Source organism: Agelaius tricolor, unplaced genomic scaffold (assembly GCF_023055355.1).
Source record: "Agelaius tricolor isolate 1412-34295 unplaced genomic scaffold, bAgeTri1.0.p SCAF_1, whole genome shotgun sequence".
NCBI lineage: Eukaryota > Metazoa > Chordata > Aves > Passeriformes > Icteridae > Agelaius > Agelaius tricolor.
The window spans coordinates 54,131,238-54,150,095 of NW_027269261.1; the positions used below are offsets into that span (position 1 = coordinate 54,131,238).

The 18,858-nt window shown below is 41.3% G+C and overlaps 1 protein-coding gene across 5 annotated transcripts in view; it reads right to left on the reverse strand.

Annotated features, from left to right (window-relative positions):
* Nucleotides 1-8,925, reverse strand: part of ZDHHC14 (zinc finger DHHC-type palmitoyltransferase 14) — a 95,089-nt gene extending 86,164 nt beyond the window's left edge. For 4 of the 5 annotated variants that reach the window (XM_071434890.1, XM_071434885.1, XM_071434886.1 and 1 more), the window contains exon 1: nt 7,325-8,237. In XM_071434890.1, coding sequence (XP_071290991.1) covers nt 7,325-7,575 — 251 coding nt within the window. In that variant the 5' untranslated portion in view covers nt 7,576-8,237. Of the gene's footprint in view, nt 1-7,324; nt 8,238-8,791 lie in introns of those variants that run through there. The other variant, XM_071434878.1, reaches the window with a different exon arrangement.
* Nucleotides 8,926-18,858: the final 9,933 nt, after the last annotated feature.

Genomic DNA, 18,858 nt, shown 5'->3' on the forward strand with positions numbered 1-18,858 from the left:
AATAAGAAAAATTTCCTAGATAAAGCTGTTCAACTTTTTAAGCAATTTTTCAAGATATTCCAGTATTTTAAGCTAGTGTTGTAGGGTTTTTTGACTGCACAATTTTGAAACAAGCATACAGCTTAGAAAGTTAAAAATATTCTCAGATTTCTCCTCTTCTGCAGCAATTTTCACTTTCTCATTAATTAGTTTGTGTTTGAGTGCTACAGTCCACAGTTCAGTGCTGCACTAGAATGGAGAAACCATTTCCATTAGAAACTTCAGTGTGCTGGGGCTTTTAACTACTTAAAAAGTAAAACTTAGGTGTTAAAATCTATAAAAAACCCCAGATATTTTTGATACAGTATTTTGCCATCCCTCCCCCTGCCCACACTGAGAAGAAAATTTCTTGGTCATCCAGATTCACTGAAATACTTCGTTTTGTATGAAATGCCATTTACAAAATAAAAATGCAACATGACAGCTATGACAAATTAAATTATATAGCAACAAAAGTATTTTTTGCATAATTATCCAAATTTTCAACATGACATTAAGAATACTTTATATGAACCTAAACATTTAACATGATTCCTGAGAAACCAGCTTGAACAAACACCTGAAAAAGACCATCTTTCCTTTGAAACACAAATGAAAATTTCTGCAGAGTTGATATGAGATGACTTCCAGATACCCACATGACAATACCAGTCTTCCAAGATGAACAGATAGAGATTTCAATAGTGTAAATTCATTTAACACAACTACACTAGTCTCCAAAAGATACATTTTGTACCTTTAACACACATTCATTCAGACAAAGGGACAACAGTACCTACTCAAGGAAGGACAAAATAAAACAGGCATAATAGGCACATATCAATAATAGAAACCTCAAACTTTTCAGTGATAAATTAAGATAGATTGTATCAAACAACTGTCACAAGATTACAAGTCATATTGTGGAGATTCAAGATGTAGAGAAGTATTAGCCATCAGCATTTCTTAATATTTGAATATATATATATACACATGTATATACATGTATCTATACATACATATATATATGCATGTGTGTGTGTGTGTGTGTGTGTGTATATATATATATATATAAAAGAAGAAGAACTAAACTATTAAAATTACCTTTTTCCCCCTTCTCTAGAATGAATATAAAATAGTCCAGGTAAGGATTTATACCTATTTACAAGACTTATTGTGAGCCTAGAAATCACCCACCAGCCAGCAGTGACTGAATTTCCCAAGGCTTTGGGTGACAAAGCTGACCATTAATGTTCACACTTCAAAGCTACACAATGATTTCCTCGAGGTCCCCAAGTGATATAGTATCTGAGAAGCCAACATCCCATTATATCACTTTAGTCCCTATTTTTATTTCCCTGTACCTCCACAAAGAAAAGATGGAAATATAAGTAGAAAAAATTTTAAAAATGTTCAAAACTTCTACATGAAACAGGAGATAAAGGCCATTAACTAAGCTGAATGCAAAAAAAAAAACCAAATCCCCAGCCAAAACCAAAACAAAACCACCAAAATCCAACAAACCAAACACCCTCATAAAGAAAGAAAAAAAGCTGTTTTGGAAAGTGGATTAGTGTTACAAAACCATTAAAAGTTTCTGCAGTTGCGGGGAAGTAAAGACACAACTTTTAAAAACATCCTTCCTTCTGTTATCCTCACAGAATTTTACTGTGAAAAATGAAGCACTTAATCATTGTCCATTTCCACGTAAATAGACCTAGCCTTGAGAAACAGAAGTGCATAACCTAATATCAAATACCATGAGTTACATTGAAATAATTCTGCCCAGGAATTATACCATACAATTCATTCAAAGCAGGTTTACAAGTTTATACTGACATACCTGCTCAGTGATGCACTACTTTTGAGATATGGTAGTACAAAACTACTCTCTTTTGGCCAGGGAGAAACTTCAGCAGACACACTTGCTCAGATCACTGAGAAACTTAGGAGATTCTTCTTTTGTAATGAACAAAAGTCCCTCATCAAGCAAATGGTATTAGATATACTTAGTACATGGGAGACATTTGATTCTGACAGTTAACATTTTCAGGGCAATTAAGAGCAAAGAATAAACACTCTGCTTGGAATGCATACGGCCCCTCAGACATCATTTGCTCAATACAAAGCGTAAACCCTAAAGATTAGACTTACTCTATTCCATGTCTTTTTCACTAAGTTATCAGAGACACATAATACGACAAAATAAGGAACAGAAATGTTCCTCTGATTTAATTTTAATGACAGGATTTAAAAAAAAACCCAACAAAGTAAAACTGGGAGAAAAGGACACCTACTCAACACTGCACTCACCTATGTCACCATGTACAACTAGGCAGTGACTGCCTTCCATGTAGAAAAGGATACAGTTCTCTTGTTGAATAATAATTTTAGTTTATATACTATGATTTTTGCTTTAAAATACATTTTGACATCTTCAACTAGAAAAGCCCTATAAGTTTAGAGCAGCCTCTAACAGTTGAAGTTGGATTGGTAGCACTTTCTTCTAAGAACTCATAGTTTAATGACAGGGTCATCAGGAGGCACAAGTAACTTACTTGTCTTAAGAGCAGAGGAACGAAGATAAAGGAGGTTATCATAGGAACATTCCATCTACTTGGCATACAATGTCATGCTAAGAGACCACCACTTGCAAGAGCAGAAAACACATGCCATAAGATGAGAAGGGTTGTGGATACCACAGTGAAAATGCTCAGCTTACTGACATCAGTGTTTACACACAGAGGTTTGTTGCAGTGAGCAGCAAGTTACACCACTCCACCATACAAGTTCAATATTGAACAATCCACACATGGCATCAGAAAGTGTGACTCATGACTGTCCTCCAGTCACACCGGTTTTCAAAGTGGGAGGCATGGAGCAGGTTGCCAGCAACTGCGAGAGCACAGAAATCAATGGTTTGTACACACGTATGCACAGAAACAGCCTCAGTTTAAATAATTTTCCAGCATAAATCCTTTGCAAGAAAATGCAATTACACAAATGCTCACTAAAAAAAAAAAAAATTTAAAAAATCAAGTGTTAGTTAGCTCAAAACAAACAAACTAAAAAACCCTCCAGCTTGCTGAATCAGTGCAAGCGTCAAATGGTATCAGAAGTGATAGAGCTCTGATTCACATTTACAGAGAAAAAAGCTGCACTGCTTCAGCCCTTCCAGCATCCTACCATCTGTTTCAACCTTCTTCCAGAGCCACTCACCCTGCAAATAAGTTGACAGAAGAAAACATGACTCTGCCGGAGTCAATTCAGTTCAGTCGGCATCTTCCCTTAAATCCACGTTTTATGGGAAGTTTAATTTGCCTGCCTGAGCTGAAGCAGCTCAGGTGCAGACATGTTCCTTCCTGCCACCTGCCCAGCAAGGCCCAAGAGGAAAAGGAGCACCCAGAGGCAACTCACAGTAGCAACATAGCTGAGGTCATCAGCCAGTTCCTCTCTGGAACTCATGATCTTGTGCATCCACATGAGATTTGCCATTTAATGACAATACATTTATTTCACAAATCCTGCTGTGTTAAATGTGTCACTCAGGCCCCATTTTGCTTTCCTGTAACCTACAGAAACAAGACCCTAAATGACCATGAGCATAAAAGGCTCTTATTTCTTTTCAAAATGTATACCTAGCTAAGTGCAGCAAGCATGAAATATGTTAGTTCTGCCTCTATTGCACAAATAAAGAACTTTACACACATGTAAATACAATGGTTCAACTGGCTACACACTGCAACAGATCTGCCCTTCAGTTACAGATGCTATCCTTGCTCTGTGGAGAGGTAATTTGTTTTCTAAGCTTTAAATGCAGCTACCTTGATAAATGAGTGCTAAGTAGTTTGGAAAAATACACATCTCTGTGTACTGGTGCAAGGCAAAGAAAAAAACCAAAATGTAACACAAAGCCAAATGTACAAGAAAAAAGAAGAAACAGCTAAATAACTCAAGGTTAGGGTTAGAAAAAAGTTCCAAGGTAAAGTAACATACCCAAATTTCAAAGACAAATTCAGTAATTTGTGGTGTCTCATCTTGAACAAGTTAAAATAGGCATAGTTTTTAAGAACAGCTCAGCACAGCATCCCTCTTAGGACCCATAAGTGCTTGCAATCATTCAAATTACATTTAATAAACAAGTTACAGAAATACAACTGCTTGTTATTTGCAATCTCTTCCTTTGGAAAGGGAGGGAAGCAGGACTTATAAATATTTTACCTGCTTGAAAACTCAGGGTTTGTTGTTTTTCTTTTAAGCAAATTCTGGCTTATCTCTTTGAAAATGAAAAAGAACAGTGAAATGATAAAAGGAAGAAGTGGTGATGCACTTGGAGTATATGAGAGATAAAAGTCAACAGAGAGAAGGGAATAAAACCAGCTGAAAGCAGGAGCTGGAAAAAGTAGGCAGGAAAAAAGCACAAAAGCATAAATATAAAGAAAGAAAGATTACAAAGGCATGACTCAATGTCAAAAGCTATACAGGTCAAGATGTGTGACATACATTTGCTTTTGGAGACATAGGATTTGCTACTCTGAGAAATGTATTTCTTCCCTGAAGAGTATTCCAAAGCACATGAGATACAGCTCTGGATGTACGGATATCAAAAGTAAAATAGAAGGGAGGGAAATCACACTGAAGGAACAAACAAAGCCAAAGTATAAAGGACATGCCAGCATGTTTATGTTAGCACGATGCTTTCCAAGGAATTAGCTGTCAAAGTAATCTTTCCTACTTCCCCCCTTCCCAGCCTGTAACCAGGGAATTACCTGAACCATGAGTACCCATTTGCAGGTTTCCAAAACCAAAGGGAACAAAATAATTTATTTTCACTGTAGCAAAAAAAGAACAAACATTGCCAAGAACATACAGGTCCCGTTCCTCTTCAATGGCAGTCTGACCTTATGTTTCAGGGCACACGTTCATTTACAAACCATTTGCTCCACAGGTACATAAAGGATTGAAAGACATTTCTGTCATATTCAATAAATGGCTGGTTAATGAGGAACACCATAATCAAATCAGCCAACAATGGCAGTGACACTTAACACTCAGGATGTTATCACTGATCAATACACACTACTATGAACAGACAAAAGTAGAAACTGCTTGAAAGTAACACTCTTCAGTAAGACACTCCCCTCTTTCTAACAACATTAACAAACCCCTGCAGTCTAACTATCACAGACATACTGAACACCATTCTCACAGTCTTTAGACTGGGGTTTTAATTCTCCTTCAGAGGATGAGTAATGATTTTTCAATGCAAGGGCTTTCTAAAGACCAAAATCTACCTTATCATTATAAAAATGAAATACCATTGTCACCTTCTACTTTGATTTTCCTTAGAAGTGCAAGTGATACAAGAGTGACTCAAGACCGGTACACAGAGAATTTATATAGTTCTGTTATATAAAGTCCAAGATTCCTCCCTGCTTCAAGACTGCCAGTAAGAGTAAGCATGAAAATCCTTGACTAAAAATCTTGTCAATCACAGATGGTTACACTGCAAATATTCTCAAATACTCGATGGAAGTTGCAGAATTCAACTCTGGTAGAGCATGTAGCTCACAGTAGTGATGAAATCAGAACGTGATGAACAGCTAGCAGCTCATCCTGTTTTAGAAGTTCTGAATCGAGCAGCTGCAAAGAAAATTTATCTCTGAAAGATCAAAGTGTTAAAACATATAAATAAATTGCAAATGGTGGCTTAATGAATCAGTTTTACAGTCCTGATTACAAAACATTATACGTTCAATGTTCTGGTATCTGCAGAAGTCCAGCAGGCTTCAGAGGCTGTGCTGAAGGTGATGAGACTGCACACAGACAGAAGTGTCAGCCCACATAGAAAAGCTTTCCAAAAGCTTAATCATAGCAAAGAGCAGAGAGTAGCACCCAGTCCTAATGCAATACTATCACACTATTAAAGGTTACACCTTTAATACCCATTTAAAACCAGGAAAGTAAACACACTTGCAGTGTGGATACCATCATTGTCTGTGTTACTTCAACTACTCAAATGATACTTAAGCTGCTTCATAATGTCTGCAGGAGAATTCACATTTAATAAATCCCTAAAGTAACCTGGAGCCCACTAATGACAATTCATCTACTGAGCTCACATATACATTTAGCCACTGGTTACCTCCTGAGCATTTTTACCTTTACTGCTACCACTATTGTTAAGATGATCTGCATTTAACAGGCACAATTTAGGGTTTGTTAATGTCCTTATCTTCTGGCTTGAAGACACCAAGTAACGAATGACCTTTGGTTTTCAACTGTACTGCTTAGCAAAACAATTTCTGGAGGCAGCATTGAAGCTTAGTTATACATAATAGTTCTTATTGCAGAAAAAAAGTAATTTGAAGATATTTTACTGCCACAAGTCAAACCACAATAATTTAAAGCAGGTAAAGGAGCACTACTAACCCTTCACGATAACTCAATTATTCTTATGGGAAGTATTTTAGCAGTAAAAGTAAGTAAATAAAAGTTACACAATATTGCTCACATCAAGTGCCTAATTCTTTACTGCCATGTGTAGTTAACTACTACAACATAAGAGCAAAAATCAGTATATTTGATTTGCTGTCACTGTGTGTTCACTTTATATAGATGAAAAGGATTCCAGAGCTACAGAGAAAAAGGCCCTAGAAGGATGCCAGAAGCTTACCTAAAAAAAAAAAAATACGGCCAAAACCTCCAAAGCAAATGTAGCTTCAACTAAGACTAAACTCCCATACAAGTTATCACAAAGAGAAAGTAATGCTGTTACCTAGTGGTGGAAAGTTAGGTACATGCAAAATTCTTCAGCTCTTTTTTTTTCTCCTCACTTCAAATTCTCATTTACAAGCTATTAAGAAGATATCAAGAGAAAAAAAATAATCATGCCCAATTAATAAACTTAGGAAAAATACTGCTTTTCTTGCCTTCAGTTCTGTGACAAAGGGTCAGTATTTTTCTATGTACCAGTTTTGATTCTCAGAGCAATTGACAGATGAGGAGCCTCATAATTTCCTGGTCATCCCAAACCTGCTGTTTTACACTCCTCTTTCAACACCAGCAAGTGCTGGAAACCTGTGGTATAAAAGCAACTGCAACTTTAATTCTCATTAGTTTTCCTCAGAGTATGGTAACCCAAACTGTATTGTGCACCCCTCAGCATCTTATCAGATGGTATTTTCAATTATATAGATCAATATTGGTGGAATTCTCCCAAATAAAAACGTTAGTGTTGCTTTCAGCCAGAAAATAAATATCTAGAGGAGGACAAGGGATATATGAAGACTTTAAAGTCACTTACTCAAATGCAAAGAAGAGTCCACTGGTGACCAAGATGAGAACAAGAGTCAGGTAGAAGACTCCAGTCTGTCGAGCCATCATGATCCTCCCATTGCAGAAGAATTTGTTTCTTCCAGGAAAAACCTCCCATTTTCTCTTGGGAACTGATTTCTTTTTCTTATGGGGAGACTCCATGGGAGACGAAGAGCTGTGTGTGCTGATCTGACTGTATTCACAGTCTTTCATGGGCCCACTACCACCTCCAGGAGTCATCAAGAAAGAGTAAAATGTGGGGAGAACCCCACCAAAAATATATACAAATATATATGTGCAAATATTCTTCTGACCAAGAGAGCCCTCTCCACCAGCCCCAGTTAATAAAAAAAGCAAATAAAACGATGAAAAGTCTGCTACCAGACTAGCAATAGGTGTATCATGCAAACACCACTTAACTCTTCAGAAACCAAAGCTGTCATATCAGAAACGCTTGAGAGGGATCCTTCCTTCCTCCACCAGTTATAAAACAGCCACGTAGGACAATCCTTTTAAAAACAACTTATCACAAAACAGGACAAAAAGAAAAAAAAGAAAGTAATGATAAATCAGTTAGGCTCTCAAAAAAAAAAAAATCAGTCTTTTTACATCAAGTTTATTTTCAAATGGGAAGGTTTTTTCCTTCCCACGCACACCCTGAGAATTTTCTCCGAGGGTCAGAAGGTTGGTCAAGGCAAGTTTTAGCAATCGAGTCTATCATTCATAGAGATTTGTTATAATCCTCCTTTGCGCAGCAGATTCCACTGCTAAAAATGACCATTCCTAAGACGTTCCCTCGAGAGACACGCGAAACAAATCATTAAGGGGGAGGGGAGAGAAAAAAAAAAAAAGAAAAAGAAAAAAGAAAAAAGGCAAGTAAGGAACCAGGCTGCAACTCCAGCTTCCGAAGAACACTTGAAGCTCTCCTCTTCCCGAAGCCGCAGTCCAGCGGGAAGCGGCCGCCGCTCCGCGCAGACCGAGGGGCGCAGCGCTCCCCTGTCACCGCTCCACAGCAGGGGATTCTCCCGAGCCCGGGGCAGCCCGGGGCACGGCCGCTCGCCGACAGACACCAGCGCTTCGGGAGCGGGTCCTCCTCATCCTCCCTGCCCGCGCCTCCCCTACACAACAGGTCCCCGCCGCCGCCTCATGCTCCCCAGCGCCTCGGCCCCGCGGCAGGGAGAGTGGGAGGCAAGGGACACGGAGGCTTCTCCGCCGCTAGATCTCTGCCAGCACTTCTCCCTCCCCGCACCATCCTCGCCGCCCGGCTCAGCGCCGCCGCTCGCACCCCGCCCCGCCGCAGGCTCTCGCCCACGGCCCGCGGTGGTGCCGGGCCCCCCCCCGCATCCCGCCCCCTCCCCTGGCGCACGGGAGCGGCTCCCCGCCGGCGTCCCCGGCTTCGCTGTGCTCCGGCCCCGCAGCAAGGTGAGAAAAACGCCCGGCTTCCCCTTTCGCGAACCGGAAAGCTGCGAGTTTCTCTTCACCCTTCTTTACGAGCCTCTATCCAGGTTTCCCCCCGGCAGCCAGACCCCGAAGCAGCAGCTGCCACCACCTCTTCATTTTCAGGGGGAGGCGGTAACCACCGCAGCGCCGGCCGCCCGCCCGTCCGCCCGCCCGCGGGAGGAGCCGGCGGGGGACGGGACCACACAGGCGCGCACCCTCCGCCGCTCTCGGCCGGTCGGTCACTCAGCCGCTTCTCGGCGACAGGGCAGCAGGTCCCTCGCACCAGCCGGCCCGGCCCGGCCCTCTCCCCGGCCACTGGAGCGCGGTGACTGCACTAACTCTTCTCCATCGCCACCTCCCCGCAGGTAGCCGCCCGCCGGCCGGGCTGGAAGCGCAGGGCAGCGAGCCGGGCAGCGGGTGTCCGCGCTGGAGCCCCGCTCCCACTGCCGCCGCCTCCCGCTCAGCCGAGCCGTCCCCGACCCACGCTCCGCTGAGCCGCGAGCGGTGTGTGCCGCCAGCCCCGGGCGGCAGCCGCGTCCTGCCCCGCTCCCACTGCCGGGCCGAGGGCGGGCAAGTCCCGCCAGCGAACGGTGGACACGGAGAAGCCCCGCCCGTGCGGCCCGACCTAGCGGGATCAGCCCCCGCCCCGTGCGGGCTTGGACACGGCGCCCAAGACACGCCCCTCCGCCCGCCGGGAGTTGTAGTTTCGCTCAGTTGTAGTTTTGCCGCCGGAGGCGGGACGGCGTCGCACGGGACTACAAGCCCCAGCATGCCTTCCGAGCCGTCCTGGCGGGGCGGGGCCGGGCCGGGCTGAGCTGCACCGGCGGCTCTCGGCGGGCGGAGACTCTCCCCGGCCTACCCCGCATCCGTCGCCCCATGCACTGCCCCGCTTTTCCCCGGGCAGCCGTACGTGCCCTCCCCCGCCGCGGAGGACCGCGTCCGAGTTTGTCATTCAGTCAGGCCGGAAGGCCGGCGCTGGAACCCTCAATCCGTCCCGTCGGGAGCCGCGTCGCCCCGCTGCGTTCCGGGGCAGCCGGTGTAACTCAGAGGTGGTTCCTCTCCTCTCCCTCTCCTCTCCCCCCCGCCCGAAGCGCTCGGCTGGCCCTGCTTCTCCTGCGTGCCAGTGCTTCCCTGCTTCAGCGGCGGCATCCACATGCTCCATTCTTGTGTTGGAATCACAGAGACAGCTAGGTTGGAAAAGACCTTTGAGATCATCATGTCCAACGTATGAAGTAACACCATCTTGTCAACTGGACTATGGCACTAAGTGCCACATCCAGTCTTACCTTAAAAACACTTCTAGGGATGGTGACTCCACCACCTCCATGGGCAGTCCATTCCAATGTTCAGTCACCCTTCCTGTGAAGAGCTTCTTCCAAATGTCCAACCTAAACTTCCCTTGGGGCAGCTTAAGACTGTGTCCTCGTGTCCTATTGCTGGTTGCCTGAGAGAAGAGACCAACCTCTATCTGGCTAGAAACTCCTTTCAGGTTTTTGTAGGGAGTGATAAGGTCTCCCCTGAGCCTCCTCTTTTCCAGGCTAAACAACTCTATTTCCCTCAGCCACTTCTCCTAGGACTTGTGTTCCAGACCAGCCTTGTTGCCCTTCTCCTTACATGCTCCTGATCTCAGCATCCTTCCTAAACTAAGGGGCCCAGAACTGGACACAGCACTCAAGGTGCTTCCTCACCAGTGCCAAGTACAGGGGAAGAATGACCTCTCTGCTCCTGCTGGCCACACTATTCCTGATGCAGGCCAGGATGGACATTGGGGCACACTGCTGGAAGTACAAGGTTTGTCCACCAATGCTGACATATTCATACAGACCCTCATTGTGTCCTGACTGCCCATCCCAGGAAGTACTGCGCATCCTGGAAAGGTATGAGCCACAAAGGGAAAGCTTTCCTATAAATGCCATCCTGCACCAAGGCCTTCTCTCACATGGGCACTGGTGCAGGGGTGCCTGCAGAAAGCCCAGGGAGGCTCCCCACAATTAAGGCAGAACCACTCTCAGAGCTGCTTGCTGTTGTTTTTGCCTTGTACGTTCTCCATATGCATCCAAAGAGGAGATATGGAGCTGGTGACAGGTCTGGAGCACCTTATGACGAGCAATTAAAGGAGCAGGGGTTGTTTAGCCTGGAGAAAAGGGGGCTTGGGGAGAGTTCACTGCTCTCTATTACTACCTGAAAGGAGGTTGTAGCCGGGTGGGGTTGGTCTCTTCTTCTAAGTAACAAGCAACAGGACAAAAGGAAATGCCTCAAGTTATGCCAGGGAAGGTTTAGAGTGGATATTAGGAGAAATTCTACACTAGGAGTATAGTCAAGCATTGGAACAGGCTGCCCAGGGAAGTGATAGAATAACCACCGATATGGTGCTTTGGCACATGGTGGATTTAGCAGTGCCAGGTTTACAGGTGAACTCAACGATCTTAAAGCTCTTTTCCAAACTAAATTATTGTATAATTTTATGTTAGCACTGGCATAAACTAGTGCTAACAAAGATTCATTTTGATTCATCTTTTACAGTTTTGCAATTTACTAGCAGAGCTGTGTAAGCTATAGAGAATGAACTAGTTTGGGACATGCAGTAGGAATCAATACAGTTCAAAAAAGCCACAAGCAAACTGAGCAAACTTTTGTAAAAAGCTGGGGAAAAAAAAGTTGGTTACAATCACCTGCATCTCTCATGGCTGAATGTTGTCCTAGGAGAGACAGCAAAAACACGTAAGGATGCAGCTGAGTTCTCAGGCAATGTGTTTGCTGTTTTCATAATTTAATTTTGAATTTTGAAATGGAATATTTATCCCTTTAATACAATAAGCTAATTCTTTATCCATAAATAGTGCCTGATAACAAAGGGACCATGGAACAGACTGACCAACACTGGGTAACTTCCCCACACTGGGTAACTTCCCCTTCCTTGGAGGAAATGAATTACTTTGGTAACCAAATTACACACAGAGTAGCCTGGTAGACACTCTCCTGGTGATTCTACAATCCATTTTATTGATACACAGAAATAATTTTGGCAATGTTAATGACACATGGGAAAAATATGGGGGGGTTGTCTCCCTCTGCAAGGTGTAAAGAGGTAGGCCTTTGGCAGCAGGATGTAAAAATAGTTTCTGATATCATCTCTCATGAAAATGCATTGGCAGCCGTTTTCCACACATATAATAGATGCTGCTACATTATTCCTTCCCATCTCTCCTCCTCCTCTTGTAGTGCCTGTTGTCAGCAGTTTGCCTGCGATCTCATAACTTAGATATCACAGCATTTTTTATTCTTTGAAATGGTCTTTATAAACAGCTAATAACTTTTCTTTCTTTCTTAATGAATACAGCACCTATGTATTCAGAAGGCTGCTGACAGATTTTTTTTGGTTCACTGACAAGCATTTTTAGTCTTCATCAGGTTTCTATTAGCATATTGCTGGAGCTCTGTCTTCAGTGCTTTGACAATATTAATGACTGTATCATGTCAAATGGCACTGTTCTCTCCTGAGATTACGGAATGTTTTAGACATTCACAAATAGAGCTAATGGTTTATGCAAAAATGTCATTGTTGACTTATCTTCACAGGTAGCACTCAGGCTAATTTCAGAAACACTCTTCAAAAGCGAAACACTTGTAAACAATACCAGCACCTCATTCAAACTGCTGTCTCATGCCACAGTATTTCCTTGGGTTTTAAGGCATTGTAGTTGAGAAGTCAACCTCAGGCATATTAACTGAGAGAAATATGTAAAGGAATTTGAGGAGTGCTGGGAAGAATAATTCTAAAAGTCAAACTCAGAAAAAAACCACACTTTTATTTTCAATAGTGAATCTATTTTGATTCTACCAGGATCATCCAGTCCTACTCATTGTACTTTTCATGATAGCCTATTTTAGTCCCTAATCAGTACTAGTATTGCATTGGAATTTAAAGTGTTATCCTTAAAATAAAATATGTAACTGTTATCTTTAAAATAAAAGAGATGTTATATCTTTTATATCAATACCTCTTTGAAGTTTTTTTCAAAACAATTTGAAAACTCCCCTACAAAAGGCACTAAATATCAATATTTCATGTGATTCGACATTATTCCTCAAAGTATTTATTGTTAATTCACATTAATGAAAATTGGTTTGAGGCACTAAATAGTTGAAATCTGACAGTAGGTAGGACAAATATTCTCCTTTCAAAAAACTTTGTAGGTTCATGTGTTGCAGTATGTGCTCTTCCGATTTCTTAGCTGTGACTCAGGTTGATCTCATGCAAAAGATGAATATGATGCAGCAATGTTACCTAGCTTAAAAGAAACCAAGACAGACCATCTTTCTGTTAGGCAAATGCTGCTGAAAATTCCTGTCTCTTACCCTGTCTACAGTGTGGAGGTGTCACAAGGGCAAGTCTTGAAACAACAGGGAAGATAATTTGCTCTGATGACATGTCACCTTACATTTATAGAATATCTGTTAGCATGCTTCATGGCAGAATCTGCTTGAATGTGTTGGAAGCAGTATCAGGAAAAGTATTTAATTGATTGAATAAACACAAAGTAGCAAACTTCAGCATTTTGGACATAAGTCTCTGTACACCATATATCCAGCACTGCCAAATTGCTTTTTGCTTCCAATCAGAAAAGGGGGCTTATATAAACAAATATGTAAAACACTTGAGGTGTCAAATACTGAACTGAAAGTCCTGCTATTCTTACAGATGGAAAGTAAGTTAGGCACTGCTGTGGACACAATTTCCAGGCACATTTTAGACACCCTTCACAATTATTTTTGAAAAATAAATGAAAAAAAAATTCAAACAAAGTAGCAATAATACTATTGCCATGCAAGACACTGACAGTGTCTTGCACATTCCATACTTGCTGAATGCTACAGTACATCATACATGCCAGTTTACAATGTTAAGAGCAAATAATCCTTAGAGTTTTCTACAATATACCTGGTTTTCTAACCAAACATTTCTCTCCTTTTTCTGTGCTGTTTTTCAGAAGTTACCTCTCCCTGCCATCATTTTAGAGTCTTACCAACTATTTATTTTGTGAAAATACTTAATTGCTTTGAAAAAGGTTTCGTGCAAACTAGAAATATTACATTTCATAGGTAGTGGCAGGAACAGAGAGTGAGAATGCACATCAGAATCTCTCTAAATAAAAAATAAGAGTTTTTTAGGTCCAAAAAGCTGTTAAGTATCTCTTAAGTCTTGCTTTTGAAAGACCAAGATGGCTGTATTATTGTACAGCTTTCTAACAGAGTGCAACATATATTACTTCTCTGCAGTGTTGAGTTTAGAAGGCAAGATGAAGTAACAGAGCTTTTTCATTGCAAGTTCTGGAGACCAGAATCAATTTTGTATTTACATTTATCCACTGCATGTTGAAACCATATCTCTTGATTGGGGTGGTTTGGTTTTTTTTTTCCCTGTTTCAAAGCATTAGAAACACAGCTGTTTTTAAGTTAAAAATCTGAAATTGCCTAATCATATAAAGTCTGGAATCTTTTGGTAGTTTTTCAACTTCTGACTTTGGCCTTCTACCATACAATTTCATTGCTTTGGATAGAAATCAGAATCGATGGATATTTTAATTTATTCCAGCAGAATAAAATGAGAATTCTCCTTAAAATGCTGTTAAAATCCAGAAGTTTTTGGAATTGGCCATGCTTCCCTGATCAATGACTGTTTCCAAAGATGAAGGCAGATAGCCTCAAAATCTTACAATTTCAACTGAAAAAATAAAGACGAGCATTGCATGAAGTTGTCAGTTTAAGCCTATTGAACATTTTGTCTTGCTCTAAATTGACTGAAGGGAAAAAAAATGTTTTTTCATTCTGTGCGACTGACACAGAACATGAGCCAACCAAAAGAAATGGCCAAGAAAGTACAGTTACATGAGGAAAACCCCCATGTTTTCCAGTGTTACCAGTCAAATCAAAAGTTCCCTCACTGGAGCCAGGAAATAATTTTCCTTAATCTCCCATCATGTGTTAGTAGAGTACACTGCACAAAGAGTGGAGTGAATTACAGTTTGTTTGATGCTTTGCTGCCTGTGAAGAGCCTTGTAGATGCAGAACAGCATCATTTATTAAGTCAGTACTGTACAGAAATTTCCAGTATACTAATCCCACTTCATCAAGCCAAAAAAAAAAATTAAAATTTTTTTTTTTTTAGGAATATGTATAGGAAATGAACGTAGCACTTCAGAGAAATAAACAAATGATCCTATCTGTACTCTTTACCACACACCTGCTTTTCAGTTTCTGGGAGTTTTCTGGCTGTTTTCAACTCCCTACTGTTGAGCCAGGTCTCATTCTTTACGTTCTGCACAATTGATGTAAAGACAAGTGTCAGTGGGGGCAGTGGATGAAGCAAGCTGGATTTCCTCTTCCCACTGTGGCTGATGGGAGCCTGCCCACAGGCTGACCAGGGGCCAGCTGGCTGCCACCACATGGCAAAAGTGAAGTGACAAAAGATGGGTGAGTGCTGAGCAGAGCTCGCAGCTCACCAGCACCAGGGGAGGACAGCCTCTCTCGCTCCACATTTCCTTGTGCCTGAACCTGCAGTGAAGGGTGGCTGTTGGCCTGTCCTCTCCTCAGATCCTTCCACCCTCTCCCTTGCAGACTCACCACAGCTTATCAGATGTTTTGCAGAGCTGTCTTGGTAAAGAATATCAGCAGAATTCAAAAAAAACCCAAATTATTTACTTTTTTCCTTTTTCAGGAAGTTAATTTTCTGCTGTTTTAACATGCTGAAATGACTTGGCAAAGGACATGACAAAGCATGACAAAGGACTGCAGCAAGGGAGGGGCAGGAACAGAATGCCCAAGGAAAGGGAAGTGAAAGAATAAAGAGCTTTCCTCTTTAAAAAAATATCTATTATATAAACTTGAAATATATATAAAGTAAAGGGGCAGAGAGTAGGACTGTAGACAGCAGCTGGATTGGTCTAGGCTGCCACTGAACTTCAGGCTCAACCAGATGTACTCATGGAGGCATTCCAGAGGATGCAAGAGCTGGCAAAACATGAGGAACAAGACACAGCTTAAAGACAGAAAAGGAAGGGAGAGCAGGACCTTGTATCCCTTAGTGATGGGCTGTTAGAGCAGCCAGCTCATCATGACGTGCCCAGGGTGGTAGTACATCACACCCAAGAACTTTAAAAAGTGTTGGCATCAACTTCCCTTTTTTCATTGATTTTCTAGAAATTTTTAAAAAATATAGTTAAACTTGAAACCTCTTCTCTCTTTTCCATTCAGCTGAGCAAGTTTCAACTTACTCTCTGTGAAGAGAAGTCCGACTGATACTTAAAACAATTGCCTAAGTCTGTTCCCATAGGAAACAAAACAAAGAACACACCTACAAAGGGTCACACAATTAAAAGGATGGTGTCAACTACAATTACTTTAATTAACTAATTAATGTAGTAAAAATGTTTTGATACTGTTCTTTAACTAGTATCTCCTCTTTAAAAAATATCCCTTTTACAGGTTTTCTTTTTCCCCTCCTGTTTCCTGCTTGAGGCTATAGAAGGAACTGTACTTCTGGTTGACAAAACAGAAGCAAATACACTCCAGTTTATCTCATCTACAACCTTTTTTGCCCCTCTCTGTGTATATTTCCTTGTGCCTCTTCCTTCTCTTCTCTGCTGCCTCAGTAAACACCCACTCACAGTACTGTGGGAAAGTAGGAACTTATGCTTTGCTGTGGAGTGCAAGAAAGTGACTCCATCCAGCTTATGTGGGAGCATGACACTCATTTTGAGAAAAGCCTTCTTCATAATATAGTTGTGGGCTGTTTAACTGTTTTGGACTACACATTTTGAGCATTTGCAGAAGCATTTACATCCACTGCTGTCAGTGGAACACATCCATGATGTCTTATATGGAGTAACACAAAATACAGAGAAGGTTTTCTGGAGGAAATCAGACAATTAGAGAATTCTGTGAATCTCAGAAAGGCCTACCTGCATCATTAAACACTTAACTAGGCCATCTCAAAATGGAGCTAACTGCTTGTGAAAATCTCTCCATTGTCACATTCAGCATCATTAACAGGGAAAATTTAGTGTTATGTAGTTGCCTCTTGAGCCTTTCTTTTCTTTCCCTTCTCTGCCTTCCACTTGGTTTTGGGTCTATTTGAGACCTGTCTCCCCTCACTGTAAATACTTTATCTCAGCAAACAGCAATGTTGGTCTTAGGTTTCATACCAACCCCTCTTTCCCACCTTCTTAACATAAAACAATGAGTAAAAACAATAAGGGAGAACAGGTAATTTTACACCTCTCAGAGCTATTGTTTTCAGAAGAATAAGCCAGGACTGCTGCTCAGGGGTGCAGCACTGCAATGATTGAATTAATTTCAAATTTGGAAAGCCTGAGTTCCTTCCCTTCCCCCTCACCAAATAGGATAACAAAAATTAGTTCATTTACTTGGTAATTTATACTCTGTGGAATCTGAATATTCAATGAGCTCTGTATACAAAAGACTAGATATGACTCATGAATCATATGGCTGACAAGACTGCAGTAAGAAAGGAAGTCTGACAATTAACAGAAATGTGATACTGATCATACACAAATGTGGTCAGAGGCATAATACAAAAACATTTTTCTTCTATTTTTGTTCATGTATTTACTATAGTGATCATTCTGATATTTCTGTGAACACTTAAATGGATGGACTTTGCTCACAAGTGTGTGCCCGACTAGGTATGTGTTTATGGAAGCAGAGTTTTAGCAATTACTTCTGCTACTAGTACAACATCTTCTGATGGAAATCTGACTTTCACTCAATAAATGCATAGTCCATATTGAAACCAACATAATGGCTCACTTTTAAGTGTTCTTGGAAGTTTGTCTTCTTCAAATATGTCTATGTGGGTGTCATTAGACCTATTTCTATTTTTTCCTGTAAGATTTATTAATCTTAATTATTTTAACCAATAATTATTCTTTAAAAAATTCAAGAACTTCTTATAAGAAAAGCTAGGGGACTATTTGGATGGTCAAGAGAATGTTTTGGCCAAGGTTCTGAGAATGATTGTAAATTCTTTAGAACATATGCTTTTTACAACATAATAGGAGAACAAGCTTATAAACCTGATTTTTGTAGAGTTAGTTTAACTCTAGTGGTAATCTATTAGCGTTCATCTAAATTAATTCTGATGAGCACATGGCAGTCTGGAGTATAATTACATTTTAAACCAATAAAACTGTAACCAGCAAATCTAGGAAAACTATTCAGAATTCTAAAGAAAATTATTCATGCAATAAATAATATTCAAAGATTAGTCTTGGAGGCATTCTGAATTGGTATGTTTTATTTGATTAAGAGAACTGTAGGTACAGAATACCAGAGGGAATAAAACAGGAAAAAATTAATATTGATATACAAATATAAATATTTGTATGCAAAAATGTATTAAGTGGGGTTTCATATAGAAGAATGAAGTCTTCTTCCATGAGGACTGAGAGTCCTTCATGTAAACAGCATCAGCCCTTGATGCCTCAGAGATGGTGAATACTTGCTAAAGTTGATGGCTGAATCTTCAGGTGGCTACTCAGAGTTGAGGACTGGGGACAGAGGACATCAGCAGGGGAAAAGCCTGGCATTCACTTCCTGTGGGAGAAACTGCAGATGGACTTTTAGGGACACCATACTCAGAAAGAACACCTTGTGAAGGGAAATAATCTTTAAAAACTTGCCTTTTTTTTTTTTTTTTTTTTCCCCACTTGAGAAGATAACTACAATTAGGAAGATTTCTTCCACAGAGGAACTCTAACAAAAAGCAAATTACTGGTGGCATGAAGGGGCAGCTCATGGGGATTTATGAGAACTCAATTTAACTTCCCGTTTTTTTGTGATTCTCTTCATCCAAGCCATCTGGCGCAGAGCAGCTTTTGGCACACAGGTCAAAGCTAGGGCTTTCCTAGCGGACTGGCTCCACTAGGAGAGCAGCCCTAGCTGGGCTGGCTTTCTTCACATTCACAGAGCTTATTTTAGTGCAAAATCCATCCCACGCTGGCTTTATCTGCGTGCCACAGCCCTGGCTGTCATGCATTATGCACGAGGCTCAGCAATTGTCTG